General features: G+C 43.6%; 1 protein-coding gene across 1 annotated transcript in view; it reads right to left on the bottom strand.

Annotated features, from left to right (window-relative positions):
• LOC122814504 (Snf2 related CREBBP activator protein) overlaps positions 1-20,862 on the bottom strand; it is a 3,617,155-nt gene that overhangs the window by 334,438 nt on the left and 3,261,855 nt on the right. The window contains exons 24-25 of the mRNA XM_044087079.1: positions 9,612-9,808; positions 9,172-9,286 (exon numbers count right to left, since the gene is read on the bottom strand). Of these exons, the coding sequence (XP_043943014.1) occupies positions 9,172-9,286; positions 9,612-9,808 (312 nt within the window). The remainder of the gene's footprint in view (positions 1-9,171; positions 9,287-9,611; positions 9,809-20,862) is intronic.

Below are 20,862 nucleotides of genomic sequence, written 5' to 3'. Positions count from 1 at the left end.
GTGTGATGGCTTTCGCCTCCCCATTAGATTAGTAACCTGGGCCTCTGTCAATTGGGCTCCTGAAGTGATCCTAGGGTAGAACTTACGATTACCCATCCACTCATCAAGATTTCTCTTGAAAAGGGTCAGAGAGGAGCTCTGTCGAATATGGATTAGGATTCTATTCCAGAGTGCGGGGAGTCGCTGGGACAGGAATCTATCCCTCCAGCATGTCCTGTTTATTGTTGTACAGAGGTTCAAGTCGCTAGAACGAGTGATTCTGAGGGATCTCGTTTTTTTGAGGTGAAGCATGTCCATTAGTTCAGGGTTTGCCATGGCCCTATAGGTCAGACATAGGTCACCTCTGAGAAGACGATAAGCGACTGAGAAGAGCTGGAACTTTTTTAGTCGTGCTTCATAGGGTAATTGTTTAAGGCCCTTAATCCTCTTAGTGAGGTACTTCTGTGGTCTTTCTAGTTGTTGCAGGTGTCTAGTGAGGTACATCCCAAATGGGGCATTGTACTCTATTATGGGCCTAATGAGTGAGGAGTAAAGGGGCACAATCACCTCCTTGGATCTGGATGAAAAACCCTTTGTGATCAGGTGTGCCACATAGAAGGATTTCCTGACCATTTTGGCTATGTGGTTATCAAAGGAGAGCATGCTATCTACTTGGGTACCCAGGTCCCTAATTACTTCTTCTGTACTTAGTGGATTCCCATCTATGTGGCAGTTTGTAGGTACTTTGTTTTTCCCAAATGGGATTACTATGCATTTTTTGGCATTTAGCTTGAGGCCGTGACTTGACACCAGGTGTTTGTCTCTGTGAGACCCTTTTGCAGGATGTCTGTGTCAGCTGGAGAGTCAATTATTGCACCCAATTTACAGTCATCTGCGAACTTGATTAGCCACAGTCCCTCCGCCTTTGCCTGTACTTCGGAGAAATATATACCGAACAGTAGGGGTCCCTAGGACTGAGCCCTGTGGGACTCCGCTTGTGACTGGTTTAGAGTCAAACATGGTGCCTGCCACTCTTACCGTGTGGGTTCTGTCTGAGAGCCAGTTGGCAACCCATCTCGTGACACAGGGGTTAATATTTAAGCTGGTGAGTTTGTCTATGATTCCTGAGTGTGGGATGGTGTCGAACGCCTTAGCGAGGTCCAGATATGCTGTGTGGACCACCTTCCCTTCATCTATGGCCTTGGTGACTGTTTCGAAGAAGTCGACCAAGTTCAGGAGGCAACATCTGCCTTTAACAAAACCGAACTGGGTGGGGTCCAGTGTCTGGAGGTTCCCAATGTCCCTGTTAATGAGCTCCATGATAATGCATTCCATGGCTTTGCAGACCAAGCTAGACAAGCTTATAGGGCGATAGTTCCCAGGGTCAGTTGTGGCACCATCTTTGTGGAGTGGTACGACTGGTGCTGTACGCCATTCTTTGGGTGCATAGCCTGTAGAGAGGCCGAGTTTGAATAGTGATTTGAGATGGGGGGGGTTAGTTCATTTTGAAGCTCGTGTAAGACACAACCTGGGATAGCATCTGTTCCCATTGATGCTGTGTTTTTGGCCTTTGCAAGGGCTGTCTTTACTTGTGTGTCTGAGATATCTGGAGCGCCACATTCTTCTGGGATGGGTGCTAGCTCCTTTGGTGGAGAGGGAGGGGTGAAGTTTGCACTGAACTTGTCAGCCAGGATGTTGGCAATATCGGTTGGTTCAGTGTATTTATGGCCACTATGCACTAGCTCGGAGTATATCTGAGAGTTTGCCCCTAGACTCTTGACATAGTTAAAGAAGGCCTTGTGGTTATCCTTAGAGTCACTGGCTATTTTTCTTTCGAAGTTGGCCTTGGATGATTTAATGAGAGAGTGCAGTTTTTTTACTGATGTTAATCAGAGATGCCTTCTTATTTTGGGATTTTGTTCCATCTTGCAGGAGTTTCCTCCTTCTGTTGTAAAGTTTATTTATGGCCAGGGTCCACCAGACTGGCTTCCTCTTTTTTGAGGAGTTGGTCTTGGTTTTACTTGGGATGGCTCAGTCCATGCATTCTTGAAGGTGTTCATCGAATGCACTTGTAAAGGATTCTGCCGATGGGTCATCATTTTCCATTTGATTGGGAGCTTTGAAACTCCACACCTCGGTCTCGAGGAGTGTGAAGTTGCCTTTAGAGAAGTTTTTTACCTTGATTTCCTTGAACGGGGGGGGGGGGGGGGGGGTCGGGATGTGGATGTCCAGTGTGATTAGTTTGTGATCTGATCTTACCAATGACGAGTTTGCCTCAGGTGTGGAACATAGGTTCCCCCATGTTGGTGATGACCAGGTCCAGTATGTTGTCACCTCTTGTGGGAGTGGTGACCAGTTGTTCAAGGGCGTTTGAGTTTATAAACTCAAGGAAGCATTGGGGTAGGGCGTTTGAGCTTGAGTAGTTTTTCCAGTCAATATCTGGATAGCTGAAGTCACCCAGTAGCATGGTGTTGGGTAGAATCTTCATACTTTCTAATGTTCTCAGGAATGTTGCCTGAGGGTCCTGAGACAAGGTGGGAGATCTGTAGCAAGCTATAAATTGAACAGTCAATTTACCCACTGTCAATTGCACTTGGATGGTCTCAGATTCCGCGTGCTGTGCTACTAACCTGGAGGTGTGGGTGTTCTTGATGAATATGGACACACCCCCTTCCTTTTGTGTTCCGGACCTGGTTTTGGGACATAAAGGTATGGTAGGAGTTATAGCCTGGTAGTGCTGGGGTGCTCTCTGGAGCCTTGAACCAGGTTTCTGTCACTGCACATACGTCGATTTCTTCCATACTAAGGAGAGCCTTGACTGCGTGCATTTTGAGGTTTAGACTTCTGGCATTGAGCAGCATTACCCTCAGTTTTTGTTTATTATTGTTGTTTATGGAGGTGGGTTTGTCTTTTGAGCCTTGCCTAAAAAAGGCAGTATTGGGGCGGCAAGAGTCTTGGCCAGTATTCGAAAGCCCAGGGGCGACAGGTGCAAGCGGTCTCTGGCGAAGCAACTTGGCTTGTCAAGCATGTCGTACCAGGCTGACAAGTACTGGATCCCCCCTTTGAATGACACCAGTAGTTTAACCAATTGTTGAAACTGATCATTTTTTCTTCGTATGCTGGCATCATTTTGGGTGAGGGCAGGATGCTACTCAGAGTCATACCAGCCTGGGCTACATGGTCAGAGAGCTCCTCCATGTCTCTTTTCATTGAGTCCAGGGAGGTACGTCTCAGGTCATTTACGCCAACATGTACAATGACAGAGTCATATTTGTGCTTGTTGTGGAGTGACCTGAGTGCATGTGTTATGTGGCGGATTCTGGCACCCAACAGGCACCTTACGGTAACCTTCTCCTTGTCCAGTCCAGTGAGTGGGACATCTGTGTGCCTGATGATAGAATCACCGATTACTAGTGTGTTATTTAGCCTTAGGGACGGTTTTTGCTTGGCACACTGATGTTGTGATGTACGTGTTACCTGGTTTCTGTTGTGGGGTGGGGGTTGCTTGGGTGTATGCTTGGGAGGTCTCTGTTGTTTAGGCAGGTTCTTATGTAGAGCCTCCGAGTATGTTTTTGCGTGTTTCTGAGAGTTGTTTTCTGGTGCAGCTATGGCTGGTCTATGTGAGTCTGGTAATGTGGTGCTAGTGTTGCCCTTCTCCTTGTGACTGGTTGATCCAGTTGTGGGTTGAGAGAGCTTAGCCTCCAGTTTGGCTGTGTAGCTGCATCTCTCACATATGTTTGTGTTGGTTGGGAGTTGTCTATGTACATGAGGCAATTGCAACATTGCCTCAGGATGCCCAGATTCACTAGCTGGACCGGAGAGCACACCTGAAGCTGTTCCTTGAACATGCCTGAATAGATGGTTGGGACTGTATTGCTGATTGGATGAGTAAAGAGCCTTATACTTCCTGAGTATAGGGCTGAAGTGCAAGCTAAGCTAGTGCTAGTTTTAGTAAGTGCCGGTCTTAAATTGCCTTATTCCTAGTGCTGGGTTGAAGTGTTTCAAGGGAAAAACTGAAGTGCCGACTTCGTGCAGCCTGGAATAGTTTAACCGCAGCTAAACAGTGCTGCGTGGTGCAGAAAACCGCACTAAGCGGTTTTTATACCAGGGAGATCAAAAAGGATAGAAATTATCCCAAAATGGCCAATGAGCTACAAGTTGCTGGGCTGGGACCACTCCTACAGGGACAGATAGGCTGCTCAGAGTTCCCTCTCTCACAGTGAACAAGGAGGCCCCCTAACTACCCAAGTATGATATGGGCAACACAGGAACCTTTACCACAGTCCTGGATTCAGCAAAGCCTGAAACCTGGACTAGACTAGTTCAGAAAGGCGGGAAAACAAGGATTTTTTTTTTTCAGACACAGAAATGCAGAGCTTAAATTACTTTAAATACACAGAGGAGACTAGCGCACTTGAGTGTGTAGCCTGCGACTGTGTTACAGGTAACTTAAATGCAAAAACAACAAACAGTAACTTTTTTTCAAGTGAAACAAGGAAATAAGTACAGTAAACAATGCAGATATCACTAGGGATCCACAGAAGCGCTGAAAAGCCGCATTTTAGGTGGAATTAGCGTTTCAGGGAAATAACAAGCAAACAAACAACAAGCAAACAAACAAAGCTAGATTCAGCAGGCCTGGATCTAGTCTATGCTACAGCAAACAAGGTGTATCAATTTCAGTAAGAAACAGTTCAAATATGCAGGCACTATAAGCCTTTAACCAGAAATTCCCAGCTCAGAAGGACATAGTCCAGTCTTTCCTCCCACAAGAGTGCAGACCACGAACCTTCTTAACGTAAAATAACTGGCCTGAAGCCCAAGTGCTTAAACCAGAACTAATACACTTTTAGAATAACAGACACTGAGCCCTCAATCAGCAGTTCCCAACTTAGAAGGATGTAAGCTACCTGTGCTGCCACCACAGTGCAGGCCACAAACCTTCCTAATGTAAAACAACTGGTCTGAAGCCCAAGTGCTTAATCCAAAAGACTTAGAATGATAGCTACACTTTAATCAAGTTACTACCAAGCTCTCATTGCTAAAGTTGCTACCAAGTTCTCATTGCTAAACTTGCAGACATACATACTTTCTTTCCCCATCTGTCTAATGCTCTGTAATCTCTGTCAGAGGGAACTGGATTTTTTGCTGATGAGGCCTTAACCCCTTTGGGTTCCTGAGAAATAGTTTCAGGGTCAGCAACAGGGCTTTTATACAGAAATTTGTGTGAGTCAGGGACTCTGTAGTATCTGTCAGGTTTAACTGGGGCTGGAGGTAAGGAAACATGATTTAAGCTGGATTCAGTATACACATCATCCACAATATCTAACACTGGCGGAATAGCAAGGGGTCTGTGTTGAGGTAATAAAAGGAAGTCTCTGAGCCTTTTCTTGGATTCTGAGTAATCCTGGCCTTCCCAATGGAAATGCTCCCTTCATGGTATGTAAGCTTTCCCCAAAGGAGTAGTCCTCAGGCGGAGAGGCTGATGGAATTGATTCCTCAGCATCAGAATCCTCATAAGGGGGTAAAGAAAATCCTAGGTCTGAGGATGAATCTGAAGAAATGGACACCTGGTCGGATGAGTCATAGTCTGCATCCTGTCTAGGCCTTTTATCAGGAGGGGGATGGGACCCCGTGATTAGGTCTTCGGCCATTTTGAGCATTTGTTTCTTAGGCATGGAGGCCTGTCCTGGAGAATGCTGTATGTGTTTCTTTGTTTTTAAAGGAGACTTAAGACTTAGCAGAGGGTTTAATGCTTAACTGAGTAGGTCTGAAAACACCCTCTGAAACTGCAGGTTGCTCAGCTACTTCGGATCCCTCTGAAGGGTTAGTTTCGGTAGGCTGAAAAACTTGTGCGTCCGAAGGCCCAGCCATCTCCACGTGGGAGTCGGAGGCGGCCTGTGGTTCTGCAGAAGCGGTAGTCAGGGGCTACGAAGGCGCCTCACTGAAAACCAGAGAACTGGCGACTGGCCTAGAAGAGGCTTCTTTGTCAGTTTTGGGCCTCGGATGCCTGTCCTTGTCTTTGCACTTTTTATGTATTCCAGTCGTCGGAAGTTCCGACGGCATGGTGTTAAATTGAATTTTCTGCCAAAATAATGTCGGGGAAAATCAAACCGACGTTTAATAGTGTGCTTGTTAAACCTAGCACAAAACAGACAACCAGTGACGTTGTGGTCTGGGCCTAGGCATGGGATACAATAGGAATGGAAATCCTTATGCGGTATTTGCTTCCCACAAGAAATACAGTTATTAACTTTTACTGACATCGGTCTGAGACAAGAAAAAGTTTCCCCAACGGGGTACTTAGCTTTGTAGAAGACTTCGGTTCTGGATTCGGAATGAAAATCTCAGGAGTAGGCCGACCGGCACTTGCGAACTGCTTTTGCTTCTGCACCGCGCGGCAAGAAAGACTGAAGAAAATGGCGTCGGCTGCATCTTATATACCCCTGTCGCACTAACGTCAGGGAGGAGGCGACAGCAACCGACGCCGGACCAAGACTTTGGAACTCAGGCTGGCTGGGGAACCGCCTGACGGCAGGATAACCCAAGTGTAATGACTGCAGCAGTGTAACACTATGATCATCCCAGAAACACTATCCTGTGAGAAAGAACAAAAGATTTGGGCTCTGGTTCTCCTGAGATAATTTTGCTTTTCACTCAAGACAGAGATTATTGACCACTTGCAAAATAATCTGCAAAAATAGGACACTTGTTTAAATACAGACAAATGTTAATGCCCTGTAACCTGCAATTAACTATTACAGAAGCCAGACACTTTGCATTCTTAGAGATGCTGACATCCAAAAAGTAATGCAGAAAATTTAAAATGTAAATCCCTCAAAAACTAAGTGTGCGAAATCTTTGAGAACTTGACTGCGTTCCTTGTGATAAATACTAGAAACATGAGTAGAGGAATGAGAGTAACAGATACTACAGACAGAGAACATTATGATTTTTGTAATTTTGATGTTAAGTTTTAGAAAATCTTTCTTTGGTACCAAAAAGATTCTTGAATAGAACTCCTTTCCCTATTTATTCTACGTGGTGGAGGTGAGGCAAGTTCTATAACCCCGAGACAGCATCTGCTCCAAGATAGCAGGAAACAGATAGATCTGCTTGGATGGATGCAGAGAAATTCCTTGAAAAAGATGATAGGAATTCACTCTGTCAGATGTAGCCTTTTGAATTATTCTTAAAATCCAAGTGTCCTATCATCTGGTGCCACAGGAGAAACCAATAACCAAGACATTATAAAGTTATACTGGAATGCCAAGGTGGGGAGGCAGAAACATAAGGCATAAAAGTCAGTCTGCTTTTTCAGACTGTACATGGTTTTGGAGGAAACCTTTCTTTTTTGAACCTCCCTGTTCTTGTGTTCTGAAATTTTGTTTGCCTGTATGGCTGGGGATAAGTCTGTCTCCTAAAAAAAAATGAACTGGAAGGGATGTTTCTATTGTATTTTGGTATACAGGGTTGAAAAATATGGGTAACCCCTGAATTAACTTTCCCCTTTCATCAAATCTTTTAAGGACCTTAGCAGAGGAAGGGAAGGACCATACAATACCCTCTCTTCTCTAGGGGAGCATTCAAGAGATCAGCTTTGACATCCTCTGGAAAATTCTGAGAACATAGCCAACCAAATCTCATCACTGTTCTAGTCGCAACTGCTCTAGAAACAGCATTCAGCAGTGTCTTAAGAGCATTTTTGAGAGTGTTTACTTAAGACACAGAAGACAAAGAATTCAGAAATGTCAATCTCCAAAGAAAGTAGCTTAGCGATTAACTTTCTCATACTTTCAAAGGAAGCAAGTAGAACCTTAGACGTGTGCACCTGACAATTCACGGTCATGAAGGTTATTAGGAAGCAGTATAATTTTCTTCCCAAACCAAGCTTTCCCATCTTTGTCACTACCGGTGGGGAAAAAGATGTCTGACGGACTAAACAATACTGCCTTTTTCATCAAGACTCTATTGCTGAGAAGAAAGGTTATGGACATTAGCTCTGGTTAAACCACTGCCACTTCACAACTCCTGGCAGCAGATGTTTGTGAAGCAATGCACATTCTCCTGAAACATCTACAGAATTGCAGCCACACAATGACATGCTTCCTCACACTGCCATCTTCTAGAAGTCTTAACATCGTCTACTTCAAAGGATCATCCCCATAACCTTGTCTCCTTCACTGATGCACATTATGCAATTTATAGCTTCAGTGCCCAGGTTGGTAGTAGTGCAGACCTCTTTCCCAAATCATGGGTTCCTCTTGCTGGGCATTAGCAAGGCTGATAACCGCCAAGAAACATAATGGCTATACATAACAGAAGATGCCTTATCTGGGGGGGGGGGGGGCTCATTAAAAGGCTATGAATTTCTACTCCATGGACTTGATGGGGAAGGGGACACACCTAGCTGTTCTGAGTAAGGCGGCTGCTATCCAAAGACCTGGTTAGTGGCATCTGACAGTACTGCAATAATGTTAAAAGCCTGGCTTTTCTGCAACACTGGGAATTTCAGTAACTACTCAACCCTCCCCCAAAAATACTTGGCAAGAAAAGACTGCTAAAACGGGTACTTCTAAATCAGTTTCAGTCTTTTCTTAGAAGTGAGGCAACAAACTGACTGATGGACAACTATTCACTCCCTTGATAAAGTCACCTCTGCAGCCAGGTTTCTAACCAGCCAGCATTCTCAGTAGGGGAGATAACCTTGCACCTGATCTAGAGGACACAAGACTCTAGAGTGATTTCCAACTGCAGCTATATCCCATGCATCTATTAACATACTGCAGAAATTAAATGTATGAGGAACACCAATAACTTCTTCCTTACAACTGCAAACTTACTGATTGTAGCAAATGAAGCTAGATGACAGTGGTTGGAGAGGGGAAAATGTAGAAGTGCTGACCCAACTGGGAGTCAATATGTGGTTAGAGTCTGAACTGCTTCCTGGTGGACTACCTTGAAGAAGATATCGTTATTAGGAAGTCTGATGGTGGTTTTACAGCTCAAACATTCAACAGTTAGAGGGCAGTTCTTCCCACAGAACACTGGCATTCTAGTTAAAGCATCCACTCCTGTTGTGATGCATGGCAAGCAATGACTGTCTTATGAAATGTGAAAAGTCAGTCCCTGTACAGTTCCACATATCCTGGTACCGTGTCACCTGCTTGACCAGTGCAGCTCTTTCTTTACCTGTTTGAAATAAGCAGTAGTGAAATTTCCACCCTCAATGGCCACATCTCCTAACATTCGCTTCTGATTAGCTTTCTTCAGGATGTTCTCCTCCACTGTTCTTTCACTGATAAGCCTGTGAACAGAAAACATAAGTGAAATCACAATGCAAATCCAAGTTACCACTTAACAGCTACACACACACTTGAGTGAAACTCGTGGATATTTCAGCATTTATTTCACACAAATGTTAGAAACTTTCGCCATCACTTATTGTGTTAATCTGCATTAATACACACTTTTCCACCAAAGTTCTGCTCAGATATTTCAGTACCCCTTCTATCTATCTTCGAGTGGCACTTCTCATATTTCACTCTATCATGAAAGCAGATGTGAGGTCTAGTTTGGCTGGATTTATCTTGCAGTTTTAACTTAAATCAATAATACAGTAGCCAAAATACCTGTAAATATGAACATCTCTGGTTTGACCTATTCGGTGACATCTGTCTTGGGCTTGAGCATCCATTGTAGGGTTCCAGTCACTATCGTAAAACACCACTGTGTCTGCTCCAGTAAGGTTCACACCAACACCACCACTACGTGTTGAAAGGATGAAGCAGAAAATACGCTTGTCTGCATTGAAACGATCCATGAGTGCCTGAAGAATTAATTTTTTAAAGGAGAGTATTAGAAGTAACATTTTACACACACATCTGGTCTGTCCTACAGTGTCGTGTCAACTTAACATCAGTGGGTTTCTATCAGAATCTGATAGGACACCATGCAACAGTCCAGTTTTGAAAAGTATTTACCAGGGAAGCAAATGTTAGCAATACTCCATCATCAGTATAAAAGTTACTACAACTGTCCATCAACTAATTAACAATGAGTACTATTTTTAACTTCTCAATAATTCATCTAACTGGGCAAAAATACATCATTTTTGAGGCATGAAAATTTTAGAGACAAAAAAGTGAAAGACGCAATATTTATGTGCAGTTTTCCATTTGGATGTACAAAAAAACTGGACAAATACTTAAAGGACTATACAGGGCAACATCCTACTGAACAGAACAAGGGGAAGAATGAATGCAAACAGAGCAGACAATGACAGATATTAGATTAACACTTGTTCATACTCCAAGAAGCTCTGTACATTTCAGACAAGGCTACTGTATCTTTAACATTTACAGCAGTTAGGCTGCAGAAAAAAGCCAAGGCAAACCTGCAATAAAGTGGAAAACCTGTACAGCAGAAGGGGTAACTGCCACTGTCGCATTAGTTTTGAGGACTGTAAAGCAGCCAACCATAAATATATTAAGCAGACTTCTAAACGTCCAACAAATGACATAAGAAGCAACAATGGAACAAATCAAAAGGCAGCCATACCAAACCTGGCACCTGATGATGTAAACAGCAGTCTTTAACTGACAATATCCAATTTGCTGCCCCATGAAATCTGCGCTCAATCTTCATAAGAATGCAGAGGATAATGGAATAAGCTATGATGCTGTGAGACACCAGCAATACTGCACAGTAACCAAACCAGCAGAGTGCATTCTGAAGCAGGTGTGCAGGGCTGCAGAGTAACCAAACCGGCAGAGTGCATTCTGAAGTAGGTGTGCAGGGCTGCACAGTAACCAAACCAGCAGTGTGCATTCTGAAGTAGGTGTGCAGGGCTGCAGAGTAACCAAACCGGCAGTGTGCATTCTGAAGCAGGTGTGCAGGGCTGCACAATAACCAAACCGGCAGTGTGCATTCTGAAGTAGGCGTGCAGGGCTGCAGAGTAACCAAACTGGCAGTCTGCATTCTGAAGCAGGTGTGCAGGGCTGCAGAGTAACCAAACCGGCAGTGTGCATTCTGAAGTAGGCGTGCAGGGCTGCAGAGTAACCAAACCGGCAGTGTGCATTCTGAAGTAGGCATGCAGGGCTGCAGAGTAACCAAACCAGCAGTGTGCATTCTGAAGCAGGTGTGCAGGGCACAATGGCTTTTTAATCTAGGAAAATGCAGATAAGCAAACATGGTCATAATAAAAGATGTTTTATTATAACCAATACTATAGCATGAATCATTACATGCAAAATCATGCTTCAGCCAGTTTTCCAATCATCCATTTGTATACAGCCCTGATTAGGCAAAGCACCGAGTACAATGCCCCCTTCGGGGTGAAACTTTCAGATATATTAACAAAACTGGAAAGGCCCCAAGGTTCTTAACAGAGACGACTGTTGTTCTACAGTCCCTGAGCTACCAAGTAAAGGTTTCAAGTACTATCCTTTTATTCAGTTTCTTGGAGTCTTACAAGGATTATCTATGTTTTACATTCCTCTCCATTAGGGACCCAACCTCTTTGATCCTCTGTAATCTTTGCAAGTCAAATAGCTCCACTAATAACAGAACTAGGGACTTAAAATCTCTACCAGCACATAAATATAAAACTCGCTGGAGAAACAAATATTACCGAACACTTACTCCAACTCTGGAACAGACTTTCTGTGCAAGTTAAAGTGACACCCTAACATCCTTTAATTTAAACTTGGATGCTAGACAAGTAGCTCCAAATGTCTTTCTGGATTGACCTGCTTTTCCCTTCTTGAGCAGGAAGGTACACCATGAGGCTGGGCACTGCCAAAGAGTACAGTTGTGTACACTTACCATAAATGTAGATGTTTAGAGTGTATTCACTGTTGCAGTCATTACATTTGGGTAATCTACTGGCAGGTTGCACTCAGTCGGCTTGAATTCCAAAGTCTTGGGTCCTGTGTCGGTTGCTGTCTTCTCTTCCATGACGTCAGGTCGTCAGGGGAATAAAACATGCAGCCGTCATTTTCTTTAGTTTTTCTTGCCCCCGATGTCAGGTGCCCCAATGGTGGGAGGGTAACCTGGACTGCAACAGTAAATACACTCCAACATCTACATTTATGGTAAGCGTACACAACTGTACTATGTTCTTTGTGTTTCACCGTTGCAGTCATTACATTTGGGTAGAATCCCAAAGCTATGGTTGGGGGGCTGGATCTAAACAGCATTAGGTGAGGCTATAAGGCCCTGCAGTGGCAAAGCCTGCCCTGGACTTAGAGTAAAGAGGCAAACGGTAATGCTTTGTAAAGGTGTGAACAGAACTCCAAGTAGCAGCCTCTAGAATGTCTGGTTGGTACTCCTCTGAGAAAGGCTGCTGAAGTAGCTGCAGCTCTGGTGGAATGAGATCTAATGCCCTTGGACACACGTTTACCATGGTGAAAGTAACAGAAACAGATGCAGTGGATTATCCACTTTGAAACTGTCTGCTTTGAAATAGCCTTTCCTTCTGATCCTGCAGCATATGACACTAGTAATTGCTCAGTTTTTCTTAGAGCTTTAGTCCTGCTCAAGTAGATCTTAGCTGTCTGTGTACGTCCAAGGAATGCAGAATTCTCTCCCCCTTGTTCTGCAGATTTGGATAGAAAGTTGGCAGATGAATTGTTTGGTTAGGAGCCACACTGGAAACCACCTTAGGCATAAAAGTAGGATTTGTCCTCAGAGACACCCTGTCTGTGTAGAATATGATAAAAGGCTCTACAGCCATGAGGGCCTGTAGCTCCGAAACTCTTCTTGCTGAAGTAATTGCTAGCAGCAGAGCCATTTTCCATGATAAGAACTTTAGATCAGTGGTAGCAGCTGGTTCAAATGGAGGCAGGGTGAGCTTTTCCAACACATAATTGAAGGTCCCATGCAGGTAATGGTGATCTTCTAGGAGACCTTACATTTTTGGCTCCTCTAAGATACTGCTTTAGTAAAGAATGAGAAAAGATTGGTGGCTCTGTATTGTAATGAGGCGAAATGGCAGAGGCATGGATTTTGATTGATGAGAAAGATAGGCCTTTGTCAAGCATCTCAGTTAAGTATTGTAATATCTGAGGAATATTTGGTTCTGCTGTATCAGTTCCTTGTGCTTGATTCCAAGCACAGAAACTCTTCCATTTGTCAGCATAAGATTTTTTAGTACTAGGTCTTCTGGCTTCCAAAATGACATCCATCACAGCTTTACTGAGAGGTGTTGTTTGTATGACTACATGATTAGCCATGCTGCCAGGTTCAGAGTCTGTAGTCGATTGTGCAGGATCTGATTGCTTTGCTGGGACAGTAGTTGTGGTCTTTGAGGTAAGGTCCAAGCTGGGTATTGAGACAAGTTCCTTAGGAATGGGTGCCAGTATTGGCGGGGCCAGTCTGGGGCAATTAATATCATCTTTGGCTTCTCTTGTCTGACTTTTAGGAGAACCTTGGGTAGAAGAGGCAGAGGAGGAAAGGCGTAAACAAATAGGTTTTTCTAACTGAAGGATAGGGCGTCCACTTTCCATGCTTGTCTGTGATAAGTCCTTGTGCAGAATTTTTTCAATTGATAATTTTGAGGAGAAGCAAATAGATTTATGTCTGGGCTCCCCCATTTCTCTGTTATCATGCTGACGACTTGTGGATTTAGTTTCCACTCTTGAGGATCCATAAGGTTTCTGCTTAAATAGTCTGCCAGAGTGTTTTGTTTTCCTGGCAGGAATTGAGCTTGAAGATGTATTTGGTAGATCAAAGCTGTGTCCCACAGTGCCATGGCTAATCTGCAAAGGGGGGCATGAGTGTATGCCCCCTTGCTTGTTTATATACCACATGACTGTGGTGTTGTCAGTCTTTATCAGTAGTTGTCCTGGATGAAGTAAGTCCTTGAAGGCTGTTAGGGCATTTTGAACAGCTAGCATCTCTTTCTGGTTGGTATGCAGATGCATTTGTTTTGGTGTCCATAAGCCCTGAATGCATCTTCCTGCCATGTGGGCCCCCCAGGCATAATCTGATGAGTCTGCTGTTAAGGTTTGGCAGGCACGAGGTAGAGTGAAGGTCAGTCCCATGTTTTGGTGACATGCCTTTGCTCACCATAGAAACTCCTGTTGCAGGCAGGGAATGAGAGGAATCATTGTTTCCAGACTGTGTGAATGTTGACTCCATAAACATTTTAGATACCACTGAAGTTTCCTCATATGCAGTCTTGCATATGGAATTAGTATGATGAAGGATGCCATGAAGCCCAGAGCCTGCAGAATTTGTCTTGCAGAAGACTGGGTTTTTGTTGCCATCAGTTTGAAGTAAGTAGTCAGTTGCCTTTGCTTGTCTGGCGTGAGGTAAGCCATGTGGGCAGTTGTATCTAAGCTTGCACCCAGGAATGTCATCTTTTGATAGGGTACTAGTTGTGATTTATTTTCGTTTATTGTGTAACCTAGGCATGTTAGAAGCCTTCTCACAAATGCCAGGTGTCGAAGAAGTGTGTCCTTGTTCTTTGCTTGAATGCGACAGTCGTCCAAGTAAGTATACATTTGTACACTTCTTTGTCTGCAAAATGCAATTACTGGTGCCAGGCACTTTGTAAAGACCCTGGGCGCAGTAGATAAGCCAAAGGGCAGTGCAGAGAATTGGCAATGCATTAAGCCAGCCTTGAATCTGAGGTATCTTCTGGAAGACTGTCTTATTGGATCATGCAGGTATGCCTCTTTTAGGTCTAAAGTCACCAGCTAAGCATTCTTGCTCAGCATGGGCAGAAGCTGCTGCAAAGTCAGCATTTTGAATTTTGGAATGTCCAGGTATGTGTTCAAAATCGATAAAGCCAGTATTGGCCGCCAGGCCTTGTCCTTTCTGGGTACCAAGAACAGTCTTGAGTAAAAACCTTGTCCTTTTTCCTGTTCTGGTACTGTCTGAATGGCCCCCATATCCATGAGGGACGTAACATGTTTCTGTGCCTCTAACCCTTGATTTTTTGGCATATCTGGCCAACCATTTGCCATTGGCAGTGTGTGGACATGGAATCTGTATCCCTGTGATACGATGTTTAGTACCCACTTGTCCAGGGTTATTAACTGCCAATTTTGAGCAAAAAGTGCTAATTTTCCCCTTATGGGTGCTGCCAAAAGATAAGTGCTTGGTGTAGGCAGAGGGAAGTCATTGGGATTGTTTTCTGTAGGTTTGCGCTTTATCTCTTCCAGATTTGGAGGTGGAAGCTCCCCATTGCTTTGACCTGTATGAATCTTGCTCCTGGTATCTGGAACCCATAAGGCATCTGGATTTGCCCCTTTGAGCTCTGTCTGAAACAGGAAAGGACCAATTTTTTTGTAGGCCAGTGTCTACGGAATCTTGGTGGCTGCACTTGTAAGAAGTCTAACAGTTTGCATTGACTTAGCTTTGTCTTCCATTTTCTTTAGAACCTCTTCTGCCTTAATAGCAGACAGAGAATCATGCTGTAAAGGTGCATCTAGCAACTTGGCTTTAACATGATCAGGCAAATTTTGTTCCTTTAACCAGGCATGCCTTCTAATCACAGATCCAGTAACTACGGCTCTGCAGGAGGCCTCTAAGTAATCAAAACCACATTGCTATGTATGCTTTCCAACTTGTTCAGCTGCATGTAATAATTCATGCAATTCCTTATTTTCTGCACATTCTGAAATCAACATCATTTTCTGTTTCAGCAATCCCATAACATGTTGTTGGTACTTAATCATATGAAACCAACAGTTTAAGGCCCTGATTGCCAAGGTTGAAGATAATATAAAACCTTTTTTCCCTATCTGTCTAGTGCCCTTGAATCTCTGTCAGAGGGTGTAGGATTTTTTGCTGTTGAGGCCTTAACTCCCTTTGGACCCTGTGAAATAGTTTCAGGATCAGCAGCAGGGTTTCTAAATAAAAATGTATGCGAGTCAAGTAACCCTGTAATATCTGGCAGGCTTACTGGGAGCCGGAGGTAAGGAGTCAGGTGTCAAGCTTGACTCAGAAAACACATCATACACAATATCTAAAACAGGGGGGACGGCTAAAGGCTTGTGCTGAGGGAGGAGGAGGAAATCTCTGAGCCTCTTTTTTGATTCTGAGAAATCTGGACTCTCCCAGTGAAAATGCTCCCTCAAAGTATGCAAGGTTTCTCCAAATGAATAATCCTCAGGAGGAGATGCAGATGGAATAGACTCCTCAGCATCAGAATCCTCATAGGGAGGTATAGACCATTCCTGATCAGAAGAGGAATCAGAAGAAATAGAAACCTGATCTGAAGATTCATAATCAGTGTGTTGCCTAGGCCTCTTATCTGGAGGGGGATGGGTACCCCTGATCAAGGTAATAAGGTCTTCAGCCATTTTGAGCATCTGTTTTTTAGGCATAGAGGCCTGTGCACGTGGCTCATGTGTCGGTTTTATAGTTTTAGAAGTTGCTTTTGTCTTTGGTTTTGCAGCTGTCGTCAGTTTGATATACAAATGTTGAGGTCTGAATACACCCTCAGAAGCCGGTGCCTGCTTAGCGGCTCCAGACCCATCCGAGGGAGATACATCCGTCGGTCCAATACCTTGAGTATCTTGCGGCATGCCGGACTCCACATGGGTGTCGGTAGAGGCCTGCGACTCAAAGGTAGTGGGTATTCGGGTCTGCGAAAGCACCTCACTGAGTACCACCGAACTGGCGACTGGCTTAGGAGAAGCTTCGTCTTCGGTCTTGGATCTCGACTGCCTTTCTCTGTCCTTTTCTTTGCGATTTTTATGTACTCCGGTAGTCGGATTGCTATCCGATGACATTTCTGGGTAGTTAAATCTGTTTCCAAAATACTTTGATGCAAAAACATACTGACGCTTAATAGTGCGTTGGTTAAATCTAGCACAAAACCGACAGCCAGGCACGGTATGATCAGGGCCTAGGCAAGGAATACAGTATAAATGGAAATTCTTATGAGGTATATGCTTCCCACAAGTAATACAATTATTAACTTTTTCTGACATCGGTAAAAAGCAAGAAAAAAGTTTCCCCAACGGGGTACTTAGCTTTAGTGAAGACTTCAGTTCTGAAACTAAAACTCAAATTTTTCAGTAGTAGGTCGACCGGCACTTGCGAAAATGCTTCTGCTTCGGGCACCGTGCGGCAAGAAATACTAAAGAAAATGGTGTCTGCTGCATGTTTTATACCCCTGACGTCATGGAAGAGGAGACAGCAACCGACGCAGGGCCCAAGACTTTGGAATTCAGGCCAACTGAGGGCAACCTGCCAGCAGATTACCCAAATGTAATGACTGCAACAGTGAAACACGAAGAACATCATAAACATTCTTGTGACTCAAATGCCTTGTACTGTCTATAGATTCTCTGATACAACCCAATGTCCCACACAAGGGCACTCTCCATATACTGTGGGAGTCAGTAGCATGTGTAATTACTGGGGAGAGACACCTATGCAATCTGCAGTTCTTCTCTGTAAGTTTCTGGTGTGGGATGGGGATACTAACAGGGTGATCATCAGCAAGTATACTAAAAATCATGAAGAAGGCTGGAAAATATGGCCACTCTATGATGTGCAGGAAGAAGGTGCTGAAAGGGAAAGGAATTCTAAAGAAAAATAGAAAATGAACCAAAGAGATAGAGTTAAGGAGCCTAGACTGCAGTAATGATTTTTTTCCAACACGTATGGTTACTGGTGAATGTGCAACATTCTCTGCAAGGATCATTACTGCAGCACAAATCATAACAAAGAAAATTAATAAAGCAATATCTAACCTGGCCACAAGCTTAAGGTGGGAAAGCAAATAAACCATTTAGGACTGCAAGGGCAAAGCTTACCCTACTTCTAGGCAGGATATCTAGGTTGTACTGCCTGGAAAAGGCATTAATAAAGGTCCAAGTTTTTGCCTTACAAATAGAGTATGTTGAAACACTCCTGAAAAAGGCCGCCAAGCTGTCTTTGTGGAGTGCTCTATAATCTGGACTAGTAATGACTTCCTGTGGAGGTCTAAACAAAACTGCAGGGTTTGCATTTTCTGGTAACAGATACTTCCTTGCCTTACCTTGTGTGTGTGTTGCTACTACAGGGGTTATGAATATGCTGAACCACATTACTATGCCTAGCTCTTCCCTCCACTATGCAGCTCCTACACCATTCCTGCTGTACCTCATTATACCTTGGAGTTATGACTGGCAAAAACCTGAAATACACACCTGCATTTTCTTCTGAAAAGGTACTGACTATGTGTCGGCAAGAAGTTATGTACTGGCAATTATTAACATTAAATATTCTATCAGGTTATGCCTGTCAGTACGGAAGAGGCCTGGTACATCCTGTTCAATGCTTGTGCAACAGTTAGGAACCTCTATGGTGGAAGACAGGGCTTGCAAAGTAGGTGTTCAGCAAACATCCTATAAAATTGACTGACTGTGAGGCTTCATCTAAGACTTTGCATGTTTTGCAGACATACCAGAGGTCTGAATTTGTGGAAGGAGAGAATCCTAACCTATTGTAACGTCTTTAGAGTTGGAACAGCAAAGATCCAGTTGACCTGGTACAGGAAAGGCCGTTGACAACTTGCAGTCTTTGGTTTCACTGCACCATGGCCATAAACTTGAACACAGTTGGGGTGGGGAGTGGGACAATGACAACACACTTCTAAAGGAAGAGCCTGAAACTGATAACAAATGGGTCCCTTACAGAAGCAAGGGAACTCTTCAACTTTTGGGAAATCCTGACATGCAGGAAAACACCTTGGAGGTCCAAAGAGCACATCTCATCTCCTACTGACAACCAAGGAAAAACTCACTAAACCATGACCATCTGAAACTTCTGCTTTGGTAAGGAGGTTAAGGCAAGCTAAATTTAGAAAGGGTTTGAGTTGCTTGTTCTTTTTTGGGTACTGAAAGTACAAAATCAGTTTCTGTCTCATCTGGTGGGACCTCCAGAATGTCTCTTTTACTGAAGGGGTTAACGTCTAACAATGTCATCCTGTTCTGACGGGGATGGGACATCACGGAGTGAAAAGGAGTGTGGCTGTGGAGGAGAGAGGAAAGGGATATCTCACACACAGACACTCTGGACATTAAGGTCAATATTTACCCATTTCACCCATCATGCGATGGATTCTCACGCAGAAAAGAGGAAGAACTGATCACCTCAGATGGTCAGACAAACCTTTGAGAATACTCCTGCTGCCTTCCTCTAGGACTGGGAAGTGAGAGATCTCTGGCTGGGATAATTTTTACTATTTGGTTAACATCCTCAGGGTCTGCACTGGTTCCTGTGTTTAAAGTTCTGCTGGAGTTGGCCATGCCTAAAATACTTCTGCTACAGAATCTTCTCAGGAAAGAGGCGATATGGACTTGTGAACTTCATACCAACAGCTGTAAGGGCTTTACACTCCTCACCATCTTCAGGATTAGCCTCAATATACATTAATGAACAATGCCTTGAAATTCTCCAGAAAATCCATAACATGAAGGCAAGTATGGTAACATATAGTAAAGTTCAGTACCTGCCACCCTCTATGCACCATCTGCTGCATTATGGGTAAAGCACATGGTGAGACTCACATGGTAGATAGGAGAGCTGCTCAACTGCAGAATACTGTACATAGATCACCAGACATCTTCTGCAGTGTACTACACCTCTCATCCATACTACTACAATGGAATTTTTTAAAAAATGACTACTAGCGCAACACAGACTGCAATGGAGTAATTTGCACAGACCAACTTTTAGAAGAGGCCCACCTCCATCACCTTCTCTGGAAAATATACATCACAGCTTTACTGGGTTAGAGTCTTCTTTGGGGCCACTGGAGTCCACCATAGGATTCCATACCAAACAATCACAGTCCTTATGGAATCGGAGGATGAGATACAACCAAAAATGTGAGAGACTGAGGCAGGCACCATGTGGCTGGAAGGGTGCCATTTTCTACAGAAGTTTCTGTCCCACAGGGTATAAAGACTTGAGAATCAGTCAGCTTTTGGTTTTACCAAATACCATATTTATCATCCCCTCATCTACAGCACTGTGTTCACAGACATTAACAGTTAGAATACTAAGGGAAGGAGAGCATTTCCTAGTGGTGTAAGCATAGGGCTGGGCCTTCCATGGACACTGTGCAACTGCTGCCAATCTCTGACAGCAAAAATTTCTTTTGAGGTCTGACAGCATTGCAGGATCACTGCCTTAATGATGGCCTACAAACAAGCAATAATACCCAACAAGGTGTATGTTAATGTGTAGTTAATACCTGCCCAGGGGTGCTGTGAGCGGCAGAGGGCCTCTACACTCCTGGAAGGGCATTAACTGCATATTAACACATCCTGGAGGGCATTACTGTACTCAGAGAATGGGCTGTCTGTAAAATTGTTGTTTTACTTACTTATTTTTGTTACTATATTATTATTACTTTTTTAATATATGTTGGATGTAAAACAGTTCTTCTGCCTAATATTTAAAGTTGCTGCAGTATTATGTAAACAGTGTTATGAGAGAGCATTTTACATCCAAAATATATAATTTTTAAAAAAATATCTAGATATTGTCCATTTTTGGTCCCGTTCTGCTAAAATGGTTTCTTGCTGGTCACTGGATTTTATTTCCTTCAGAAAATTAATGTTAACACAAATACTGTTGTTTAAGTATAACATTTAAAATCTGTTCCTATTTTGGAGCCTTTGTTCCCCCTTTATTTCAGGCTTCTATATTTCTTATGCAAATCTCTTATCTGCTGCTGCTGTCACTGGTCTGTCACCTCACTCCCTCTGTCACACAAAAACCACCCCAAACATCTGCACTTCAGAAAATGCATGTTAACACAAGTTCTATTATTGCAGCAACTCTGATTTTTAAAAACAGGAATATGTTCCCGTTTTGAGCGCTTGTTCCCCCTTAACTTAACTGAATAAAATGTAAAATAATCTGAGAGAT

Source organism: Protopterus annectens, chromosome 10.part0, assembly GCF_019279795.1.
Source record: "Protopterus annectens isolate FY-2018-M chromosome 10.part0, PAN1.0, whole genome shotgun sequence".
Classification (NCBI taxonomy): Eukaryota; Metazoa; Chordata; order Ceratodontiformes; family Protopteridae; genus Protopterus; species Protopterus annectens.
The sequence above is the reverse complement of the archived record's forward strand: the minus strand, read 5'-3'. Positions and strand labels throughout refer to the sequence as shown.